Source organism: Aythya marila, assembly GCF_965140915.1.
Source record: "Aythya marila genome assembly, chromosome: 28".
NCBI classification, from domain to species: domain Eukaryota; kingdom Metazoa; phylum Chordata; class Aves; order Anseriformes; family Anatidae; genus Aythya; species Aythya marila.
The window spans coordinates 1,031,348-1,056,024 of record NC_139069.1 but is presented as its reverse complement, the minus strand read 5'-3'; the positions used below and the strand labels follow the sequence as shown (position 1 = coordinate 1,056,024).

Sequence of the window (24,677 nt, the reverse complement as noted above, 5' to 3'; positions counted from 1 at the left end):
ATGACACCTGGCCTTTGTTGTAGTATCTTGATAGTAAAAGGAAGTTGCCCAGTGCTCAGGGCTCCCAAACTGGATTGCAGAAGATAATCAGGGAGTACCAGACTGAAGGTCGTGGTCTTGTACTGGGGTTCCACCTGGACACAGGGGCATGGGGGAACCAGGTTTTGGGTGAGGGAGTCAGGGCTGGACTGAGTCATCACTGGTGGATGCCCAGTGCCCCTGGAGAACATGACCAGTCAAGAAGCAGCTTCCTGGGTTTGAAACTTGACAGGACTGGTGGCATCAAGGATGTATTGGGAGCCACCAGAATATCCTAAGGGTTATCCTGGGACACTGTGTGCCTTGTGTTGGGTGGGCAGTGAGTGGATCTTCACAGTAAAGCTAAGTCAAAGGATGGATTTACTGATGGGAGCTCTGCAATGTCAGGGCACACAGCTGGGTCACAGTGCGAAGGTCTCAGAGGCCTTCAGTTGAAAGGGCCAAAAGGATGAGCAGGTAAGGGTAGGGAGCTGGGGAGAGGTGGGCAGGGGCTGGGCTGGGCTGGGCAGTGCCTGGCAGAGGGCAACAGCAGCGTCAGGGAGTGGTGGCAGCATGCAGGGGAGGGCTTCCAGCAGGGCTTGGTGCTGCAGAGCCAGGGCTGCACCAAGGGAGCCCAGAGCTGCAGGGGCAGGGGAGAGGAGGCCGAGGGCCAGGGAGGATGCTGCAGGGGCAGGGAGCTCAGCATGGCCCTTGCAGCCCCCTGCCTCTGCCCTTGGGCTCGGCGCCGGCCTTGTCTCTGCTGGCAGGAGTGCTCTTGGCATGCACTTCCTGGCCTCCCCTGGCCTGCACACAGCTGCTGCCCAGTCCGGCTGCTGCCACAAACGTGTCCTCACCAGCAGCACCACCCCTTGGGCTGCTTCTGCTGGCCTCCCCCAGCCCACTGCCTTGACTCCTTTTCTCTGCTGGGACCCACCTTCCACACCCAAATGCCTTCCTTGACTGTCAGCACCCTATCCCCTGCCCTGTTAGATGACAGTGCCACGGTGGGACGTGTTTCCTTTGGTCTCTCTACCGGCAACATAAATGAACACTATGAGCAGGACTTGTGGTGTCCTGCTTCCAGCCAGGGGGAGGCAGGGAAGAAAGGGACAATCGGGTTTACTGGACTCAGTATATTTGATGGTTTGGCACATCAGACCCACAAATGTATCAGGCTCTACTGGAGACCGGTGCACAGTGTACCCTAATGCCATCAAGCTAGAAAGAGGTAGAACCCACCTGTACTTCTGGAGTGACAGGGGCAGCCCAACAGTTAACTGTACTGGAGGCTGAAGTGAGTCTAACTGGGAAGGAATGGCAAAAGCACCCCATTGAGACTGGCCCAGATGCTATGTGCATCCTCGGCATAGACTGCTTCAGGAGAGGGAATTCAGAGTTCCAAGAGGGCACCACTGGTGGGGCTTTGGCAGAGCTGCCTTGGAGACAAAGGACATGAAACAGTTGTCTACCTTGCTTGGCCTTCCACAGAATCCTTCTGTTGGGGGTTTGCTGAAGGCTGAAGAACAGCAGGTGCCAATGGCTACCATGGTGGCACACCTGAGGCAGCGTCACGCTAACCGAGACTCCCTGATTGTCATCCATGAGCTGGGTCATCGACTGGAGAGCCAAGGTGTAGATGTAGAGCTTGGTAGCATGATTTAATGATGGCCATGTCAGCACTAAGGTAAAGTTGCCTGACCTGGGTGACACGTCCCAGAGGAGTGTCAGGCACAATGCAATTCTTTTTGCCTTCTGCATCTATAGCACAGCAAGTAGGACTTTGCCCTACTCTATTGACTGGGCAGCTCTTTTCACTTTACTCTATTTAGGATTCTGTGTCTGGAAGGGAACAATTTCCGCAATGAGGCCAGGCTCATGGGTACAGCTACAGCCAATAAAGATGTATTTTCTTTATTTTTCACCCTGAGTTTTCCACAGATGATCCAATATAGTCCATGGATGTCTAGGTGTCTACTGAGATTCAGGCTGAATTTCTCAGGATCCAATGGTCATTTCAATCTCATTTTATTTATTTTATTTTATTTTATTTTATTTTATTTTATTTTATTTTATTTTATTTTATTTTATTTTATTTTATTTTATTTTATATTTTTATTTTCTTTTATTATTTTCTGAACACACCCCTGACTTCTCTTAGAAAGGGTTTCATGTGCTGGGCTGGGCTGCACTGACAGGGACAAAGACCACTTCTGGCAGTGGAGCTGTCAGACCAGCACACTCTGCTCTTCCTCCCAATGAAGGTCTCCAAAGAAGTCACCCTGGATGAATAGCAATAGGAGAATGATGTTCAAAACTGAAATGCAGCAAAATTCAGCCTTTGAAACAAGAAATTTTTTTTATTGGTTGCTCTTTGAAATCTTCCTTAATTACATCTTGCAGCTCTGCAATTATCTGCAAAAGGAATGAAGGCTTGAAGAAAACTATCAAAGAGATGTTAGGTGTTTCTGCATTTTAATGAGTTCCATGGTGCATTTTGGTGCTGAGTCTGTGAAGTTCAGGTACTGAGAGGACAATGATGCAACTGCTAGAGAAAGTAAAGTCAGAAGGACAAGTTGAAGTGACTTGGAGTATTAATGGGCCCCACTGAGGGCTGTTACTAACAAAGCCTCCCCAGGGCCTTGTTAGGGCAGATAATTGGAGTCCATGATTGCAGACAGGCAAAGCACTGTGCTGAGAGAAGTCTTGGTTGGTTTTGGTGATGCAGAAGAGCCAAGGTCTGGCCCCAGCCTCTGGAAGGGGAGATTCTGCACTGCCACATCTGGCTTAAGGGTTTTGCTGGGGTCTGTGGGATGTGGTAGGCAGTGTGATGCCATGAGAACAGTGGTATGACACCTCTGAGGTGCTGCACAGGGTTGCAAGGAATCAATGAGGCCCCACTGCAACGAGTATAACATCTGTCCTCATAAGCTCTAGCCAAGGTGACAAAACCTTCAGGGCTGTTGGGACCTTCCATTCTTGCCAGCACCCTCTGCCTTCTCCTCTGTAGCTTTTCCTACGTTGTCCCACAATTTGTCCTATTTCCTTGAAGTCTGCAGACACCCATCTCTGTTCACCAATTTGCTCTCATCCCTTGCTTTCTCCCATGTCTCGTCAACCCTCACCAGCTGTTCCTTGAAACACAAAGCCATGGTCTGATCAGAGGGTGACCTGTGGCACTACAGCATGACCCTTTGAGGGATATTTCTTCGTCCTCATGGCCATTGCCAACATTCCTGGGCACACATTGTGGCAAGTTTTTCTCTCCTGCTCTTTCCTACTACCACAGAAAGCTCCATCAGGGTGGAAACCACTCCTGAAGTAGGCATCCCAACCCAGCAGGCTCCTTGCGGCCTCTCAGCCAAGCAGACACAAGTCACCTCAGCAGCAGCTTCCAAGCCAGGGGCCTGCTGCTGGCCTTGCAGCTTCTTGGCTAGACACAGCCAAGCCTTGTGCCTGCTGCTGCCCACTCATGGACTCAAGCAGAAGGGACAGGACAACCCATGTTGGGGCCTTCTTTCTGCCTGGGTCCTCCTGGGTGTGTAGGCAGAGGGGATCCCCCAGCCAGCATGCCAAGCAGCTGCCTTCTGCTGGCCTAGCAGGGATATTGCCAGATTTCAGCCCAAAAGTGCAAGTCCCAGGGAGAAGGCAAGGGTGACCTGCCACCTCCAGACACAAGTGACCTCACAATCCCTTTCCGTGACACGTTCCTGCTGCTGGCCTATCAAGTGCAGAGACAGAAGTGACCTCAGAGTCACTGCCACAGTCACATTGCTCCTGCTGGGCCGTGAGATCCTGAGGTAAAGCTAAGTTTTCTCTAGCCCCCTCGGTACCTATTTTTCACTTACTATGTTAGAGATTAAGCAAAGTTTTAGTAGGAGTGTTTGTTGTTCTGCTTGTGCTGTCAGGTCTGTGGTTGAGGTATGGACAAGCTCTGTGGTTTACGGGTGTTTTACATCTGCCAGGGAGTCTAGGGTTGAATAGAGCATTTTAATGTTAGTTTTAAGGGAAGGGATTACGGTTATCAAGAGAGAAAATTGATTCCTTTTAGAGTGTTGTAGTAGCATTTAGGTTTAGGGATTAAAATTACTGGTTCAAATAATTAAGGGCCATATGTGGCTTTTTTAATTCATTGTTACTGCAGTATTGGCATTGCAGGAATGTTTTTACCTCTATGAAACCATTAATTTCTGCTGGCCATGCTCGTCTTCCCACCCCAAAATCTCACATGTCTCTTGTCCAGGCTGCTTCTGACCTCCCCATATCTTATTGGGATCAGCTTTCTGATGACATCCGTGATCACATAGTATCTGTCTCACCTGTGTTGGCTACTCCATTCCTGAGAAGGAAGTCGTATTGTACTCAGGAGAGTAAAGGACACAAAGGTCTTTGTGCCCTTTGCCATAATCTGGCAAGATCATGGAAATGATCCTCCTGGAATCAATGTCAAGGCACATGCAAGACAAAGCGGTGATCTCAGACAACCAGCATGGCTTCACCAAAGTCCAAATTGTGCCTGACCAATGTGATGGCTTTCTACAATGGAGTGATCACATCAGACAACAACAGAAGACCGATCAATGTCATCTACTTGGACTTCTGTAAGACTACTGACACTGTCCCACATGACATCCTGATCTCCAAATTAGAGATATGCATTTGTTGGGTGCACCATTCAGTGGATAAGGAGTTGGCCTGAATGTCACACCCAGAGAGTGGTGCTCAACGGCTCTACGTCCAAGTGGAGGCTGCTGACAAGTGTTGTACCTCAGGAGTCTGTCCTGGGACTGGTGCTGTTTAATATCTTTATCTATGACAGACAATGAGATCAACAGTGAGACAGTACATTCTGTGCTTGTAGCCCAGAAGGCCAACTGCATCCTGGACTCCATAAGCAGAGGAGTGGCCAGCAGGTGGAGGGAGGTGACTTCTACTCCTTGTACTCTGCCTTTGTGAGGCCCCACTTGGAGTCCTGCATCCAGGACTGGTGCCCCCAGCACTAGAAGGGTGTGGGTCTGTTAGAACAAATCCAGAGGAGGGCCACAAATATGATCAAGGGGCGGGAGCACGTCTCCTATGAAAAAAGACTGAGAGAGCTGGGGCTGTTCAGCCTGGAGAAAAGAAGGCTCCGGGGTGACCTCTTTGTGGCCTTTCAGTACTTAAAGAGAGCTTATAAAAAAGATGGAGAGTGACTCTTTTCTCAATTAGATAATGACGGGGCAAGGGTGAATGGTTTTAAGCTAAAAGGGGGGAGATTTAGATTAGAGGTTAGGAGGAAACTCTTCACTCAGAGGGAGGTGAGGCACTGAAACAGGTTGCTGAGAGACCTTAGGGATGCCCCATCCCCGGAGCTGATCAAGAGCAGGTTAGATGATGCCCTGGGCAACCTGATCTCATGGGGGACATCCCTGCTTATTGCCAGGGGTTTGGAACTAGGTGACCTTTAAGGTCCCTTCCAACAGGAGCCATTCTCTTATTCTATGGTCTCACTAGCTCTACTTCAAGCATGACTCCCATCCCATCAGCCTTCCTGTGGTCTCTCACCTGACCAGAACAGAAGGTGCCTCACCATCATCTTCAATGCCATGTGCATGCTTCTGCCGTTTACAATCCCTATCTGTGCCACATTCCTGCTGCTTGTCCATTAGCTCCAGAGACAGAAGTGACCTCCCAGCCTCCTTCACAGCCATTGCCTCCTGCAGGCCCACCAGATCCAGAGGCACATCTGACCTCATCCCAGCATTCCCAGCCAGCTCCTCCTTGTGGCCTCTGATCTGATCACAGACCTGTCACCTCACATGCCTCTTCCAATGCCATGGGACTGCTGCAGGACCTCACAGTCCCTGCCCTGCCATAAGGAGACAAACAGCTGAAGTTAGGGATAGGAGTGAGGTTGAAGCTGAGATGTGCTGTGTGCATGCTGGAGGGCTTTAGGGGTTAGATGATCAGGTTAATGTTTAGGGATTAGAGGTCACCCTCCAGGGTCAAGGGAATGGCAAGGACATCGAGGGATGGATTGGTGTTCTGCTCAAGGTGCCTGCTCAAGGTTTAGGATAAGGGCAAGCTTTGAGAACTTCAGTTTAGGTCTGGTTTGGGGGCTAAGGCTAAGGCTGGCTTTTTATTCCTTGATTAGGCTTTATCATCCTTCTGCTTGCCCTCCTATTAGCAGATGAGTTTGACATCTGTCATTTCCAAGTTCTGAGGAATGTCTTTGATCCATCTGTCCTTTCCAAGGTCTTTGAGATAGGTCTTACGATGACATCTGCAGATCCGCTTGAACTTCTCTCACCCTTCCCATACCACCTCTAGGCAACCTGAGGTCTGACTGGGAGGATGGTGGTTTAGGAAAGGGCTTCATTAAGATCTCTGAGGAGGGCTGTATTTGGGCTTCTCACAGACATTGATGGCAGTATCATAGAAAACAGTGACACTCGTGAGGACAGAAGAGCAGATGGATAAGGCCTTGGCCTGCCAATACAGGACACACACACACAACTGAAAACTGCATGAGAGGGAAGAGGAAGATTGGATCCAAAATGTAGATTATGAAATCAAAGACCGTGAGTATCACCGTGACAGCTCCAGCTGTGGGGCAAAACCACAGAAGGTGTCCACGACACTGGGGTCACAGAACAACGGCTGGGAGGAGAAGAAATAATTCCTGTACATGAGAGAAATTCCCCTGGTTCAGGTAAAGCTGCCTTCTGGAACCAGACCTTCCACTACTCGAGCCTTGCAGAGAACAGGGATGACATACCGCCCAGGGCTGACCATAGATCATGGTCCCCAGAAGAAAGCATGGCATCTGCAGGTGTTTGGTGTCAGGCACCAGCTGAGTGATGAGGGTGTTCCACATCCCAGTCACTGTGCTGGTCATGCGAGAGAGGAAGAAGAGATTTGTGTATGGATAGAGGATTTTCCATTTGGATTGCTGGGAAAACTCAACAAATGCTGTCTTAGTATCCAGTTCCCTTCATGGAAAACCTTTTAGAGCATTCAGGTCCCCCCTCTCTTGTAAGGACACATTCAGAGGGGTGAAATGATCCCTGGCAGTTGTGGCTAAGGTATCCTGCCATGCAGTGGGAAAACAATAGAAGTTAAGGGAGGGAATCATTTTACTCACGATGGACAATCAAACTTAAATAGCATAAATCACACTTCTAAAATCAGTCTCTCCCAAGTTCAGCAAGGAGCAGTCAGCGAAGACTTCAGTCTACTTCAGGCACCACACCCCAGCAGAGACCCTGCTGCCTTGGGGAGCTGTCAACCCTGAGGCCTTGGGGACACCTCGAGGGAGCCCAAGGGCACAGAGCAAGCGATGCCATGGTCGGGTGCTGTGCTGCTGAGCTGGGCCGGGCTCGTGGGCCCAAGGGGAGCTCCTGGCAAGTGCTGCAGAGAGACAGCTGTGCCCAGGAGCAGCTCCTCTGCACAGCGCAGCAGGGCTGGGGGCTCTGACCGCAGCTGGCACACAGAGAGGAGAGAAGGAGAGAGGGCTTGGAGGCACTGAGGAGCGCAACAACAGAGGGCAGCGTGTGGCAGGACACATCTGCAGGCTCTTGACACCGTGAGGCTCTCGCAGCAGGGCCATGCAGGTGGGGTTGCCAGAGGGGTCTTCTACAGCTGGCACATCCGACAGCTGATAGCATCTGTCAGGATGGGTCTCTCTGTTTCTCCAGAAATGAGTAGAAAATGTTTTAGAAAATGACATTTATGATTGGATATTTGAAAAGGAAGACCAAGGCAGGGGCTACCTGAAAGGCAAGACTTTTTCTGTAGCCTGTGCTTGCAGATACCTGTGGTAGAGCAGAGGCTGGTTTCATGGTAGTAGGTGGTCAGGTGTGTACTGAAGACTGAGACTCCTAGAACATTGCAGTGGGGGATCAATATTTAATCAATGAACTTCATAAAGTCCCTTCCCACACTTCAGCCCAGGAACTACACCAACATCATCATTCTGGTCCTCTCAGGTTTTATCCTAGCTGATCTTTTGGAGCTGCAAATCCTCCAGTGACCAGTGCCCTGTCTTTGGGAAGTCTCTGCTGGCTTGAGGTGAGCACAGATCACCTGCAATGAGCATGAGCTGCCTCGTCTGCAGGCAGAGCTGCAGCACAGGAGGGTGTGCTGAGTGTCCGTCTGTCCCTCCCTGGCCTTGCCTCCCCTGGCAGCAGCACGCTGGCATTCCTCCTGGCTTCTCCAGCTGGCCGTGCTGCTGCTGGTCTTGTTCCCAGGCTGGCTGGGGATGGGGGTTTCACATGTCCGTGGCGTGAGCCCTCAGTGTGCTTGGGGGAAAGGGAGTATGGGGACAGAGTGGGGGGTGTGGAGATGGGCACTTTGAGCCTGGATTCCTCTGCTCTCAGCCGTGTCCTGGTTCTTTTCAGGTAAGGATGTGAATGTCATTGTCATACCGTTCAAAGAGATGCCAGAGGAGACCAGACTTGATGGACAGACTGTCTTTCCCCTCTGAATTACATTCTGAACTAAAGGGGGTGTCCCTTTCTCTGAAGATCCAGGTTTCACCTAGAGTGTAGCAGGAAGGAAAATATACAGAAAAGAAAATCCTACAACCCTGCTTTCTCTCAGGAGAATTGGGAGCAAAACTGTGGATAATCACATATTGGTAAAGAATTGAATCTGGCATTACCCTATGTCCCTCTTTATCTGTTACTGTAGAGTAGGAATACCTCCTGCATTACCAAAGCAGAATCCTCTGCTCCCAGGGACACCCTCAGGCAGAATTGGATAGAACTCATGAAAGGGACTTGCCAAACATGTCCTTCAAATAGGCCTTACAATAGGATAAATCTGTTGTATATCCTTACTGTATTTTTCCTCCTTAGACAGGACCACTGCCCAGAAACAGCGAATGTGTAACATCAGCTCTGTGAGTGAGTTCCTCCTACTGGCATTCGCAGACACGCGCGAGCTGCAGCTCCTGCACTTCACGCTCTTGCTGGGCATCTACCTGGCTGCCCTCCTGGGCAACGGCCTCATCCTCAGCGCCGTAGCCTGCCACCACCGCCTCCACACCCCCATGTACTTCTTCCTCCTCAACCTCGCCCTCCTCGACGTGGGCTGCATCTCCACCACTCTGCCCAAAGCCATGGCCAATGCCCTCTGGGACACCAGGGCTATCTCTTATCAAGGATGTGTTGTCCAAGTACTCTTTTTAGACTTCTTCATTGGAGCGGAGTATTCCCTTCTCACAGTCATGGCCTACGACCGCTACATTGCCATCTGCAAGCCCCTGCACTACAGGAACCTTGTGGGCAGCAGAGCTTGTGCCCAGATGGCAGCAGCTGCCTGGGGCAGTGGCTTTCTCCATGCTGTCCTGCACACAGCCAACACATTTTCGCTGCCCCCTTCCCAAGGCAATGCTGTGAACCAGTTCTTCTGTGAAATCCCCCAGATCCTCAAGCTCTCCTGCTCATCTGTCCACCTCAGGGAAGGTCGGCTTCTCATGTTTACTACCTGTTTAACCACTGGATGTTTTGTTTTCATTGTGCTGTCCTATGTGCAGATCTTCAGGGCAGTGCTGAGGATGCCCTGTGAGCAGGGCCGGCACAAAGCCTTTTCCACGTGCCTTCCTCACCTGGCCGTCGTCTCCCTGTTTGTCAGCACTATCATATTTGCCCACCTGAAACCTCCCTCCATCTCTTCCCCATCCCTGGACCTAGTGGTGTCATTTCTGTACTCAGTGGTACCTCCAGCAGTGAACCCCCTCATCTACAGCATGAGGAACAAGGAGCTTAATTATGCAATGAGGAAACTGTTTGGATACATGCTTCTTCAGAGTCAGTAATGTCTTTCATTTCCCAGTTTATTAAAGAATTTATTAGGAAATTTTTTTGTTAATTTGTTTTTACAATTAATGTAAGTTTCTTGGGTTTGATTTAAATAAATGTATTTTTAACATCCTGATTTTTTTTTTTTTTAATTTCTTTTATCCAGTCATCTAATATAGCTAAAGAAGCAAGCTTAATGAATATGTAAACACAAAAACAAATCCCTCAGAATATCATTCATCTCAGTTTCTCTCTCTTCAAATCTCCTCTGGAGCTGGGGGAGCAGCCCCAGCACGCAGGAAGGGCTCAGGGCCAAGAGCCCAGCTGCCACATGCAGGAGCAGCCCCGGTGGTCCTCGGGGCTGCCCCTCCCTGCCCGCTGGGCTCTGCCTCTCTGCTGCCTTCGGGTCGGGGCTGCTGCTTGCCTGGAGCCATGGCCATGGCCAGCAGCAGAACGTGGCCTTTTCACTGGTGCTCCCTTTGGTTTCTACATTGTTCTCTTGTGCTCTCACATTCAATTAAGCCTTGAGATCGCATGTACCTTGGTGACAGTCTTGTTGTCTGTACAGTGGCATCTCTTCCATTACACAGCTCTTCCAAAGATGCTGATAGGAATATACCCAAGGAACTGATGCATGAAAGGGAACTTTACTGGGCTTCACTATGGATCAGAATTTAAGAGTGCTCAGTGTAGTGCTGGACTAAGAGCTCCCTTCTTAGGTTGCAAACAATCTGCTCCCTTGTCGTGGTTTAACCCGGCTGGCAGCTAAACACCACGCAGCCGTTCGCTCACCCTCCCCCCTCCCTCTCTGGGACGGGGGAGAGAAATGGAAAGTGAAGCCCGTGAGTTGAGATAAAGACAGTTTAATAAGACAGGAAAATAATAATAATAATAATAATAATAATAATAATAATAATAATAATAATAATAATAATAATAATAATAATAATAATAATACAATGATGATAATAGTACTACTAATAATAATATGTACAAACAAGTGATGCACAATGCAATTGCTCACCACCCGCTGACCGATGCCCAGCTTAACCCCGAGCAGTCCGGCCCCCTCCCCCCAGCTAGCCACCCCTATATATTGTTTAGCATGACGTCAGATGGTATGGAATACCCCTTTGGCTAATTCGGGTCACCTGTCCTGGGTCTGTCCCTTCCCAGCTCTTACTGCACCCCCAGCCTGCCTGTTGGCAGGACAGAGCAAAAGTCTGAGTTGTCCTTGGCTTGGTATAAGCACTGCTCTGCAACAATTAAAACATCGGGGTGTTATCAGCACTCTTCTCATCCTAAGCCAAAACACAGCATTCCACCAGCTACTAGGAAGAAAATTAATTCTGTTCTAACTGAAACCAGGACATTATCCACCCCTTATTCCATACCATTTATGTCATGCTCAGGTTACACTCTTTTCCATACATTCTAATTAGTCACCTACAGTAGTCATAGTAGTGATAACATACAGTATTATATAGTAATTAACATGGTACAATTCAGTTCATGGGCTATTCTCACCCAGTATTAAATCTCCTTGAGGTACACACCGGACCTCTCCGTTCTTTTGCATCACCCACCAAGTGTATCCAGGTCCCTGAGCGAAAACAATTCCACGAATGTGTTTGTCTTTCCTGAGGCAGGAGTAGCCCAGACTGTTTTACCCAGCATATTTTTTACATGCACTACAGGAACTTTATCCCCATCTACAGTACGTAACAGGTTTGATTGGGCAGGTCCAGCTCGGTTGGCAGATCCCCTAGTATTGACTAACCAGGGGGCCTTTGCCAAATGCGTATCCCAATTTTTGAATGTCCCAGCGCCCATTGCTTTCAATGTAGTCTTTAACAGTCCATTGTATCGTTCAACTTTCCCGGAGGCTGGTGTATGATAAGGGATGTGATACACCCACTCAATACCATGCTCTTTGGCCCAAGTGTCTATAAGGTTGTTTCGGAAATGAGTTCCATTGTCTGACTCTATTCTTTCTGGGGTGCCATGTCGCCATAGGACTTGCTTTTCAAGGCCCAGGATAGTGTTCTGGGCGGTGGCATGAGGCACAGGATATGTTTCCAGCCATCCGGTGGTTGCTTCCACCATTGTAAGTACGTGGCGCTTGCCATTGCGAGTTTGAGGGAGTGTGATGTAATCAATCTGCCAGGCCTCTCCATATTTATATTTCAGCCATCGTCCTCCATACCAAAGAGGCTTTGACCATTTGGCTTGCTTGATTGCAGCACATGTTTCACAGTCATGAATAACCTGTGCTATAGCGTCCGTGGTCAAGTCCACCCCTCGATCACGAGCCCATCTGTATGTTGCATCTCTACCTTGATGGCCTGAGGTGTCATGGGCCCATCGGGCTATAAATAATTCACCTTTATGCTGCCAATCCAGGTCCACCTGAGCTACTTCAATCTTAGCAGCCTGATCCACCTGCTGGTTGTTTTGATGTTCTTCAGTAGCCCGATTCTTGGGCACATGAGCATCTACGTGGCGTACTTTCACAGCCAGGTTCTCTACCCGAGCAGCAATATCTTGCCACAATGCAGCAGCCCAGATGGGTTTGCCCCTACGCTGCCAGTTGTTTTGCTTCCATTGCTGAAACCATCCCCACAGGGCATTTGCTACCATCCATGAATCAGTGTAGAGATAGAGAACTGGCCATTTTTCTCGTTCAGCAATGTCTAAAGCCAGCTGAATGGCCTTCACTTCTGCAAACTGACTCGATTCACCTTCTCCCTCAGCAGCTTCTGCAACTCGTTGTGTAGGACTCCATACAGCAGCCTTCCATCTCCGATGCTTCCCCACAATACGACAGGACCCATCAGTGAACAGGGCATATTTCTTTTCATTCTCTGGTAACTGGTTGTACAGTGGGGCTTCTTCGGCACGACCCACCTCCTCCTCGGGTGATATCCCAAAGTATTTGCCTTCTGGCCAGTCCATAATCACTTCCAAGATTCCTGGGCGACTGGGGTTTCCTATTCAAGCCCGCTGAGTAATCAGTGCAACCCACTTGCTCCACGTAGCATCAGTTGCATGATGTATAGAGGAGACCCTTCCCTTGAACATCCAGCCTAGTACTGGCAATCGGGGTGCTAGGAGGAGCTGCGCTTCAGTACCGACCACCTCTGAAGCAGATCGAACTCCTTCATATGCTGCCAGTATCTCCTTTTCAGTTGGAGTATAGCGGGCCTCAGATCCTCTGTATCCCCGGCTCCAAAACCCCAGGGGCTGACCTCGAGTTTCCCCAGGTTCTTTCTGCCAGAGGCTCCAGGTGGGGCCGTTCTCTCCGGCTGCAGTGTAGAGCACATTCTTTACATCTGGTCCTGTTCGAACTGGCCCAAGGGCTACTGCATGGACTATTTCCTGCTTGATTTGTTCAAAGGCTTGTCGTTGTTCAGGGCCCCATTCAAACTCATTCTTCTTACGGGTTACTTGGTAGAGCGGGTTTACAATCAGACTGTAATTTGGGATGCGCATTCTCCAAAAGCCCACAACACCTAGGAAAGTCTGTGTTTCTTTTTTGTTAGTTGGTGGAGACATAGCTGTTATTTTGTTGATCACATCCATTGGGATTTGACGACGTCCATCTTGCCATTTTATTCCTAAAAACTGGATCTCTCGTGCAGGTCCTTTGACTTTATTTTGGTTTATGGCAAAACCGGCTTTCAGAAGGATTTGGACTATTTTCTTCCCTTTCTCGAAAACTTCCTCTGCTGTGTCACCCCACACAATAATGTCATCGATGTACTGCAGGTGTTCAGGAGCTTCCCCCTGCTCCAGTGCAGACTGGATCAGCCCATGGCAAATGGTAGGGCTGTGTTTCCACCCCTGGGGCAGTCGATTCCAAGTATATTGGACTCCCCTCCAAGTGAAAGCAAAGTGTGGCCTGCACTCTGCTGCTAGAGGGATGGAGAAAAATGCATTAGCGATATCAATTGTGGCGTACCACTTGGCTGCCTTCGATTCAAGTTCGTACTGAAGTTCCAGCATGTCCGGCACTGCAGCACTCAGTGGTGGCGTCACTTCGTTCAGGCCGCGATAGTCCACTGTTAGTCTCCACTCGCCATTAGACTTTCGCACTGGCCATATGGGACTATTGAAAGGTGAATGAGTCTTGCTGATCACTCCTTGGCTCTCCAATTGATGAATTAGCTTATGGATGGGAATCAGGGAGTCTCGGTTAGTGCGATATTGCCGCCGGTGCACAGTTGTGGTAGCGATTGGCACTTGCTGTTCTTCGACCCTCAGCAACCCCACAACAGAGGGGTCCTCTGAGAGACCAGGCAAGGTAGAGGATTGTTTAATGCCCTCTGTCTCTAAGGCAGCTATACCAAAAGCCCACCGGAACCCTTTTGGGTCCTTGCAATATCCTCTTCTGAGATAGTCTATGCCAAGGATACATGGAGCATCCGGGCCAGTCACAATGCGGTGCTTTTCCCACTCATTCCCAGTCAGACTCACTTCAGCCTCCAATACAGTCAACTGCTGAGATCCGCCTGTCACTCCACAAATACAGATGGGCTCTGGCCCTTTATAGCTCGATGGCATTAGAGTACATTGTGCACCGGTGTCTACTAAAGCCTTCTACTTCTTTGCGTCTGACGTGCCAGGCCATCGAATCCACACAGTCCAATAAAGTCGATTGTCCCTTTCCTCCCCCTGGCTGGAGGCAGGGCCCCCCTAATCCTGGTCGGAATCTTCTTCGTTTCTGTATTTGAAGGACTGTCTGCTGGAAGTTGGAGCTGCAAACTTTTCAGAGAATCCCTTCTTCCTGATTGTTTTCTTTTGCAACTCACGTACCCGTGCCTCTAGGGTCGCGGTAGATTTTCCATCCCATTTTCTCATGTCCTCTCCATGGTCTCGCAGGTAAAACCACAGGGTGGCACGGGGTGAGTACCCACCATATCGTCTTCCTTGTGTGGATAAACGCCTACCCCTGATAGCTGAGACACTGCTTTGTGCAGGTGCGGAGGAGAATAATCTCTCTTCAAGTTGGTGAACCTTTTCAGAAAGTTTCTCCACAGCTGAGACGCAGGCCTGTAAGGAAGAGGAGAGACTTTCTTCGTACTGCCGGAGTTGTTTAGCCACTTCATCCACTGTGGGTTCCTCATCCTCTTTCCAGGCCATTATTGCCAATGAGCTGGCATATGATGATGGTGCACTCCGTACAAACTTCCGCCACATGGGTCGTGTACACCTGACTTCATCTGGATCTTTGGATGTTTGTCTGAGGTCTGGATCCTCATAAATCACTTCCCGTACGGCTAATTCCCTCAGATACTGGATTCCCTTCTCCATAGTGGTCCACTTGCCTGGTAGACATAAAAGTTCTTCCTTGAAGGGATACCTTTCCCTCACAGCTGAGAGGAGACGCCTCCAGAGGCTGTTAGATTGTGCTCCATCTGCAATTGCTTTGTCAATGCCTGCATCTCTAGCAAGGGATCACAGTCACTTGGCTTCCCTGCCGTCTAATTCCACACAATTGGCTCCAGTGTCCCAGCATCGGAGCAGCCAGGTGACAAGCTGCTCACCTATACAGCGACCAAAATCTTTTCGCACATCTCGTAACTCACGCTCGTTTAGGCTTCGGGTAGTTACTGTTGATTTTTCAGCATCCTCATCTTCCTCCTCCTGAACCCTTGATGGCCCAGCGTCGTCGTCGTCTCCGTCGTCTCTATACCTAGATTTGGCAGAAGACTCTCTGCGTTCTAAATGACCTGAATCTCTATACCATTTTTTCACCTTCTCTACAGGGCCAGCTTGCACTGCTACAGCTCGCTTCTCTGACCCTGTTACAGCGTCTGCCACAGGGGTTGGAAGACCCTCTGCAGGGTCAACTTGCACTGCTAGAGTTCGTTTCTCTGACCCAGCCAGAGGAGCTGGAGCGGCTGCAGGAGCTGGAGCAGCTGCAGGAGCTGGGACTGGAGCAGCTGCAGGAGCTGGAACTGGAGCATCTGCAGGAACTGGGACTGGAGCCGCTGCAGTGTCCACTGTAGGGGTCACAGTGGCCGTTGGAGCTGTCACAGGGCTTGGAGTGGCCGCAGGGTCTGTCACTAAGTTGATAGCAGTATCCATGGCAGCTCGATAGGCATGAGCCAGGCCCCAGCACCTTACAATGATTTGTGTTACTTTGGAACTGCCAGAATCATGACACCTTTTTCTCAAGCATTCTGCCAGTTTTTGAGGATTTTGCAGTTGTTCAGGGGTGAATTTCCAAAACACTGGGGGTGCCAACTGCTCTAGATGCCTGCCCATATCCTCCCATACTCCCTGCCATCCACAACTATACTGCCTCCGGGCAGATCTCCAGATGAGCTTCCTAAGTAGTTGTTTAACATTAAGCAGAATCTGAAGCATATTCATGAGGCATAACAACAAGACCATGCTGGTCTGAGTATCCCAAGGATATTCAATATCTTGGAGAGCTATTGTGACAAGCTCGGAGGATAAGAGGGTGGTGAAGGAGGAAGGGAGAGTGATCAAGTAAGAAAAAATATCTTCCCCTTTCCCCTCCACAGATTGACTCCCTAATGAAAAAAGGCAACAGGTGTAATTGCTAATAGTTTACAAGATACAGTTTCCAAAGTACAGAGTCGACGATGTTACTGAGTACAAATGCCAAGTTAGAGTCATGACCAGATATCTCATAGTCTCATAAGCCACTGCTACAACACTCAGTACCATAATGATCTGAAACCAGGGCCCGGAGAGGATAAACAACATGACAGAGAGCAAATACGGAAAATAATGTACTATAATACTCAATTTGGAAAACAGGCACAGCAGAGTTGAGATTAAAGCAATCAGCATTATGGCAAGTGACTATTAAGCAGGTCTAATACTTATACGAATTTTAGTTTAACACAGTCTGGTCAGATCTGCCGTTATCTCAACCTTTCGAGCCCCACGTTGGGCGCCAAAAAGACCGTGGTGGTTTAACCCGGCTGGCAGCTAAACACCACGCAGCTGTTCACTCACCCTCCCCCCTCCCTCTCTGGGACGGGGGAGAGAAATGGAAAGTGAAGCCCGTGAGTTGAGATAAAGACAGTTTAATAAGACAGGAAAATAATAATTAAAAAATAATAATAATAATAATAATAATAATGATACAATGGTGATAATAGGAAAGTAATAATAATATGTACAAACAAGTGATGCACAATGCAATTGCTCACCACCCGCTGACCGATGCCCAGCTTAACCCCGAGCAGTCCGGCCCCCTCCCCCCGGCTAGCCACCCCTATATATTGTTTAGCATGACGTCAGATGGTATGGAATACCCCTTTGGCTAGTTTGGGTCAGCTGTCCTGGGTCTGTCCCCTCTCAGCTCTTACTGCACCCCCAGCCTGCCTGTTGGCAGGACAGAGCAAAAGGCTGAGATGTCCTTGGCTTGGTATAAGCACTGCTCTGCAACAATTAAAACATCGGGGTGTTATCAGCGGTGTTATCAGCACTCTTCTCATCCTAAGCCAAAACACAGCATTCCACCAGCTACTAGGAAGAAAATTAATTCTGTTCTAACTGAAACCAGGACACTAGGATAGAGTTAATTTTCCTCCTAGGGGCTTTTATGATGCTGTTTTTTGGATTCAGCATGAGAAGAATGCTGATTATACACTGATGGCTTAGTTATTGGCCAGCATTGGAGGGCTGGGGGTGCCTGCAAAGCTGGTGGGGGCAGAAGCAGGACAGCTGACCCCAACCCCAAGTGGCCATAGGGATGTTCCAGACCACACGACGTCGTGCTGAACAATCAATGTGGGGTGGCTGGCCAGGGTAGGGGGTACCACTACTGTGGGACACGCAATCACCATCATGATCGTCATCATCATTGCTCATATTATTTGTCTTCCCTTTCTTTCCTATTAAACTATATCTCAATCCAGGATTTATTTATGTATTTTATCTTTTTTCCCCTCCTCATTCTCTCCTGCATCTGCTCGGGGTGTAGCGGAGTGTGTGTGTGAGGGATTGGCTGTGTGGTGCTGAGCTGCCTGCTGGGTTTAACCACTCTTTTGGTGCCCAACATGGAGCACTATTTTTGAGCCAATGACAGATCTGGCCACAGCCAGATTTTTGTTAAAAGAAAGCTATTATAAGCATTAGTTAATTTTAATAGTTGCTGATCATAAAGCTGATCTTTCTTTCTTTCTTTCTTTCTTTCTTTCTTTCTTTCTTTCTTTCTTTCTTTCTTTCTTTCTTTCTTTCTTTCTTTCTTTCCTTCCTTCCTTCCTTCCTTCCTTCCTTCCTTCCTTCCTTCCTTCCTTCCTTCCTTCCTTCCTTCCTTCCTTCCTTCCTTCCTTCCTTCCTTCCTTCCTTCCTTCCTTCTTTCTTTCTTTCTTTCTTTCTTTCTTTCTTTCTTTCTTTCTTTCTTTCTTTCTTTCTTTCTTTCTTTCTTTCTTTCCTTCCTTCCTTCCTTCCTTCCTTCCTTCCTTCCTTCCTTCCTTCCTTCCTTCCTTCCTAAGCTCAGATCTGTTGTGCTCGATTTCAGAATTGTGTTGCATAGCACATTACTTACTGTATGTCTCCCCTGTCATGCTGTTTATCTTTTCTGATGGCTGCGTCAAGTTCATTCTTTTGATGTGTTGTGTATCACTGGTTTATGATATGATAAAAATCTTGGTCATGAGACTTATCTGGTACTTGTACTCAGCATTGCCATTGCCAACATACCTTGGGAGCCATCTCTCAGAAACTATTAAGAACTACACTCTAGACATTTTCTCCTCAGGAAACCAAGCATGGGAGAGACAAGGGGAGGACATTTTTCCCCACATGTTCACTCTCTCTTTCTCTTTCACCTCGCCCTTCTCCTCCAGGCTATTTACACTGGCTCTTCAAAGTTTTGAATATCCTTGGGATGCTCAAACCAGCACGCTCCTATTGTTTTGTCTCCTGAATGTGTTTCAGGACTACTTAAGAATACCATTCAGATTTCTGTCTGGTGGCAGGAGAGTTTGGAGTGACAGGGAGTGAGGGAGGATCTGGGCAGGCACCTACAGCAGTCAGCACCTCCAGAACTTTGGAACTTCACCCCGAGCAAATGCAGAATCCTAAACAAAAAAATGGTTAAATGCTTGAAAAGGACGTGTAATCACCCTGGCATTTCCAAAGAGACACATTCCATGGCAGTGTGCTGGGTCTTGGCCTGTGCTTACAGAGCCACAATCAATGCCACTCCAGCCTCTGTGAAAAGCTCTGCAGTCACTCCAACCCCTCTGACAGACCCTGCAGCTACTACAGCATCTGCAAAATGCCCTGCAGCAACTCCAGCTCTTTTTCTGGGCCCTGTGTCTGAGCCAGAAAACCAAGCTCTGTCTGTATCAGTTGCTCCTCTATGCAAGAAAAAACAATGGATGTGAAAGTCAGTTAGTCAGAAGATGAGGCAGGCTTCAGAAAAGCTGGGCCATCATGTGAGTAGGAGGACGAAGAGAAAGAAGTCATAAGAGCATCAGTAATCACGCGATCCCTATCCCTATGCTGCTCTGGTGCTGGGAGAAATAGGGCCCCTCCCTGGAATTAGAGGGCAGGAAGGCAGATATGGTGGGAACACACTATGTGCCACCCTGTGGTTTTACCGGTGTGACCATGGAGAGCATGAGAAAGTGGGATGGAAAATCCAGAGGTACGGGTATGTGAATGGCAAGGAAAAACAATCACTAAAAGGGGTTCTTAGAGAACTGCTGCTCCAATTTCCAGCGGGCTGTCCTGCAGACACAGTACTGAATACTATGAGCAGGACTAGAGGGGCTGTGCCTCCAGCCAGGGGGAGGAAGGGGACAGTCGGGTTTATTGGACTGTGTGGATTCCATGGCCTTGCACATCAGACCCACAGAAGTATCAGGTGCTAGTGGGCACCACTGCACAGTGAACCCTAATGCCATCAAGCTACAGAGGGTCGAACCCATTTGTATGTCTGCAGTGACAGGGGGATCCCAACTCTGAACTCTACTGGAGGCTGAAGTGTGTCTAAGTGGCAAAAGCACCCCATTGGCACTGGCCCAGAGACTCTGTGCATCCTTGGAAGAGACTGCTTCAGGAGAGGATAGATATTTCAGGGACCCAAAAGGGTATCGGTGGGCTTTAGGCATAGCTGCCTTGGAGACAGAGGACATTATACTGTTGTCTGCCTTGCCTTGGTCTCTCACAGGACCCTTCTGTTGTGGGGTTGATGAGGGCTGAAGGACAGCTGGTGCCAATCCCTACCACAGCCGTGCACCTGAGTCAGTATAGCAGCAACTGAGTGCACTAACAGAGGCCTATCGTGGCCTGAATGAAGTCCCGCAATGCTGAGTGCTGCCATGCCAGCAGCATGATTCAGACTGCCCTGGAAGAGGAGGAAGCTCCTGAGCACCTGCACTACATCGATGGCATTACTGGGTGGGGTGACAGATCAGAGGGAGTATTAGAGAAAGGGAAGAAAATACTCCAAATTCCTCCGAGAGCTGATTTTGCACAAAAAGAAATTAAGGTCAAGGGACATGCATAAGAGATCCCGATGCCGGCTGACCAGGGTCAGTGGGACTAATGCTCAGAGACAGGTTGAACATCGGTGAGGGGTTTCTCAACAATTGCATGGTGCATCACTTGCCTTGTACATATTATTATTAATATTATTATAGTTATTGTTATTATTACTATTTTATCTTCATTTTCTGTCTTTTAAAATTTTAAATCATTCATTATTGTCTGCGCCCTTGTGCTTGGTGACACACATCCAGTTTTCCTACACATCAGTGTCACCTTCACATTGCCTTTGTCTCCTTGTCCTCACTGCCTCCAGGGTTCTGCTTTAAGGAGCTCCAAGGGAGGCTGTGTCAGTGCTGGCCCTCAGGGGGACACTGCAGGAAACTTGCCTCTGACTTGCACTTCTGGAGAGATGTCTTCAATTGTCTCTGAGTGCCTGAGGTTCGTGGGCTCATCAGCAAAGCCCCCAGAGGGGTGATTGCAGTGCCTTGGGCTGGTGCTGTGCTGCTGAGCTGGGCCAGGCTCATGGGACAGAGAGAGCTTGTGGCAAGAGGGCCCTGGTGCAGAGAGACAGCTGTGCCCAGGAGCAGCTCCTCTGCACAGCGCAGCAGGGCTGGGGGCACTGCCTGCAGAGACAGAGTGCTTAAAGGCAGGCAGAAGTGGCAGGATGCACAGAGCTCACTGGGGGAGAACATTTCCCAGCCCTGAACACAGTAAGTCTCTGGCTGGAGGGCAATGCAGCTGCAGGTCCTGGAGGAAGGAGAAGCCGGGGGTGCAGACAGGGGTGTGCAGGGCTGTGGTGCAGAGCAGGGTCCCTGCTGTGCCCCAGGGGCTGTGTGCCAGGGCAGCGCCTCTGCTGCTTGCCAGGCTCAGCACTCAGCCTGCCTGAGGAGCTGCCCAGGGGCTTGGGCAGAAGAAGGGCAGGGCAGGAGCTGCCTGCAAAGAGAAGGCACTTTCTGCACTCTCTGCCTGCCTCTTCCTGCTCTGATTGTGGGGTAGGCTCTATATTAACAGGGTAGTGGGGCAGCCTCTATGTTATCGGCGTAGTTGGATTTGCACTGGTGACTGAGCTTCCTATTGCATTGAATTGAGACACAAACAGGTTAGTGATGAACGTGAGAATATCCCTTCTCTTCTCTCTGCTTACAGACTGCACCAGGGCTTTTCTGAGCTGTTCTTTAGGACCTGCAGACCAGGGGGATGTGTTTTTTCAGCACAACCTCTGTGTTCATCCATCCCCCAGCTGAGTGCTGCAAGCAGCCAGCAGCTGGGCACCAGGGGATGGACAGAGCAGCCGTCCCGGATGTGCCCTCTGGTTAAGGTGTGCCTCCACAGCAATGACATTAACCATTTCACTGGATTAGAGGTGTTCCACTGGGAGCTGATGGACAGAAGTGGCTGCTATGTACAGGACATTCAGCAAGCACAAAGTAGGGCTCCAGACAAGGAGATAGACAAAGGTCCTCTTGGAAACGGGTAATGTAAGGCTTTTACTGGGAATTTTGTTCAGAAACTTTACTCATAACAGTCTATACATGTATATTTTCTTTCATTTCGTAGGGTCTGTGTCCAAAGTCAGCAAATGCCTAACATCAGCTCTGTGAGTGAGTTCCTCCTGCTGGCATTCGCAGACACGCACGAGCTGCAGCTCCTGTACTTCGCGCTCTTCCTGGGCATCTACCTGGCTGCCCTCCTGGGCAACGGCCTCATCCTCAGCGCCGTAGCCTGCGACCATCGCCTCCACACCCCCATGTACTTCTTCCTCCTCAACCTCGCCCTCCTCGACCTCGGATCCATCTCCACCACTCTCCCCAAAGCCATGGCCAATACCCTCTGGGACACCAGGGCCATCTCCTATCAAGGATGTGCTGCACAGGTTTTTCTGTTTGTTTTCTTGACTGCGTCAGAATTTTATATTCTCACCATCATGGCCTACGATCGCTACGTTGCCATCTGCAAGCCCTTGCACTACGGGAGCCTCGTGGGCAGCAGAGCTTGTGCCCAGATGGCAGCAGCTGCCTGGGGCAGTGGCTTTCTCCATGCTGTCCTGCACACAGCCAGTACATTTTCCTTGCCCCTCTGCCAAGGCAATGCTGTGGACCAGTTCTTCTGTGAAATCCCCCAGATCCTCAAGCTCTCTTGCTCAGACTCAGACTATTTCAGGGAAGTTGGGCTCATTGCCTTTAGCTTCTGTTTAGGTATTGGTTGTTTTATTTTCATTGTGGTGTCCTATATTCAGATCTTCAGGACTGTGTTGATGATGCCCTCTGAGCAGGGCAAGCACAAGGCCTTTTCCACGTGCCTCCCTCACCTGGCTGTGGTCTCCCTGTCTATCAGCACTGCCACATTTGCCCACCTGAAGCCCCCCTCCATCTACTCCGCACACGTGGACATGGTGGTGACAGTTCTTTACTCGGTGATACCTCCAGCAGTGAACCCACTCATCTACAGCATGAGGAACCAGGAACTCAAGCATGCACTGAAGAAGCTATTCCAGTTGTCTTCCAGAAGCAGTTAGCTACAGCTCTTCTGTTACAATGGGAAAAAGTCACCAAAAAAAAAAAATGCCATAGAATCATAGAATATTCTGAATCATAGAATCATGGAATATCCTGAGTTGGAAGGGACTCATAAGGATCATCAAGTCCAGGTCTACCCAAAAATTCAGACCATATGACTAAGGGCACAGTCCAAATGCTTATTAAACTCTGACAGGCTTGGTGCAGTGACTACGTCCCTGGGGAGCTTGTTCCAGTGTGCGACCACCCTATAAGTGAAGAACTTCTTCCTGATGTCCACCCTAAACTTCCCCTGCCTCAGCTTGATGCCATTCCCTTGGGTTCCATCACTGTTGATTACGGATAATAGATCGGCTCCTGCCCCTCTGCTCCTCCTCATGAGGAAGTTGTAGACTGCAATGAGGTCCCCCCTCAGCCTCCTCTTCTCCAGGCTGAACAGGCCCAGTGCCCTCAGCCGCTCCTCATACGTCTTCCCCTCTAGGCCCTTCACCATCTTCATCGCCCTCCCCTGGACACTCTCCAACAGTTTAATGTCCTTCTTGTACTGTGGTGCCCAGAACTACACACAGTACTCAAGGTGAGGTCACACCAGGGCAGAGTAGAGCAGTACAATCTCCTCCCTCGACCGACTAGCAATGCCGTGCTTGATGCACCCCAGGATACGATTGGTCCTCCTGGAAGCCATGGCACACTGCTGGCTCATATTCAACTTCCTTTCAACCACAACCCATAGATCCCTCTCTGTAGGGATGTTCTCCAACATCTCATTGCCCAGTCTGTATGTATAGCCAGGGTTGCCCCATCCCAGGTGCAGGACCCAGCACTTGTCTTTGTTAAACTTCATGTGGTTGGTGATTGCCCAGCTCTCCAATCAGTCCAGGTCTCTCTGCAAGGCCTTTCTATCCTCAGCAGAATCTGCAATTTCTCCAAGTCTGGTGTCATTGGCAAATTTGCTCAGAACACCTTCTAGTCCTACCTCCAAATCATTTATAAAGACATTGAAGAGGACTAGCACTAAAATGGAGTCTTGGGGGACCCCACTGGTGACCATCCACCAGCCTGATGTGGCCCTATTTACCACAACTCTTTGTGCCCTACCCTTCAGCCAATTGCTCACCCGTTGCATGATGTTTTTGTTAAGTTGTATGCTGGACGTTTTGTCCAGTAGGGTCCTTTGAGAAACTGTGTCAAAAGCCTTACTGAAATCCAAAAAGATCACATCAGCTGGTTTCCCTTGATCGACTAGATGGGCGATCTTCTCATAAAAGGAAATCAAATTTGTCAAACAGGACCTACCCCTCATGAACCCATGTTGGCTGGGACCAATGACTGCTTTGTCTCCCAGGTGCGCTTCAATAACTCCTAGGATAATCTCCATAATTTTACAAGGAACTGATGTGAGACTGACAGGCCTGTAGTTGACAGGGTCTTCTTTCTTGCCCTTCTTGAAAATTGGGACAACGTTTGCCAGCTTCCAATCTACTGGGACCTCTCCAGATTCCCAAGACCATTGAAAAATTATTGAGAGAGGTCATGCGATGACATCAGCCAGCTCTTTAAGCACCCTGGGATGGATCCCATCTGGATCCATGGACTTGTATGGATCCGGGTGGAGCAGGAAATTCTGCACACGCTCAGGGTCAGTTGGGAGTTTGTCATTCACATCGGCATGGTTCTCCAACTCAGGGCACCCAGGGTCCCAAAGCCCATCATCAGCATTGAAGACAGAGGTGAAGAAAGCATTAAACATCTCTGCTTTGCCTAAGCCCTCGTCTGTGAGGAGACCTTGCCCGTCAAGTAAAGGACCTATGTTTTCTTTGGTTCTCCTTTTTTTTGTTCACATATCTAAAAAAACATCTTGAATTGTCTCCCACAGATG

General features: G+C 49.3%; 2 protein-coding genes across 2 annotated transcripts; both read left to right on the top strand.

Moving 5' to 3' along the window:
* Positions 1-8,878: 8,878 nt before the first annotated feature.
* On the top strand, positions 8,879-9,814 carry LOC309888193 (olfactory receptor 14C36-like; the record flags this gene model as incomplete). The annotated part of the gene is made up of 1 exon (XM_082780429.1): positions 8,879-9,814. The coding sequence occupies one exon, from the start codon at positions 8,879-8,881 to the stop codon at positions 9,812-9,814; it is 936 nt and encodes a 311-aa protein (XP_082636555.1).
* Positions 9,815-20,085: 10,271 nt separating this feature from the next.
* LOC309888192 (olfactory receptor 14C36-like) lies at positions 20,086-22,797 on the top strand (the record flags this gene model as incomplete). Its single annotated transcript, XM_082780428.1, has 3 exons — positions 20,086-20,192; positions 21,615-21,755; positions 21,840-22,797. 3 exons carry the CDS (start codon positions 20,086-20,088, stop codon positions 22,795-22,797), a joined length of 1,206 nt encoding a protein of 401 aa, XP_082636554.1.
* Positions 22,798-24,677: the final 1,880 nt, after the last annotated feature.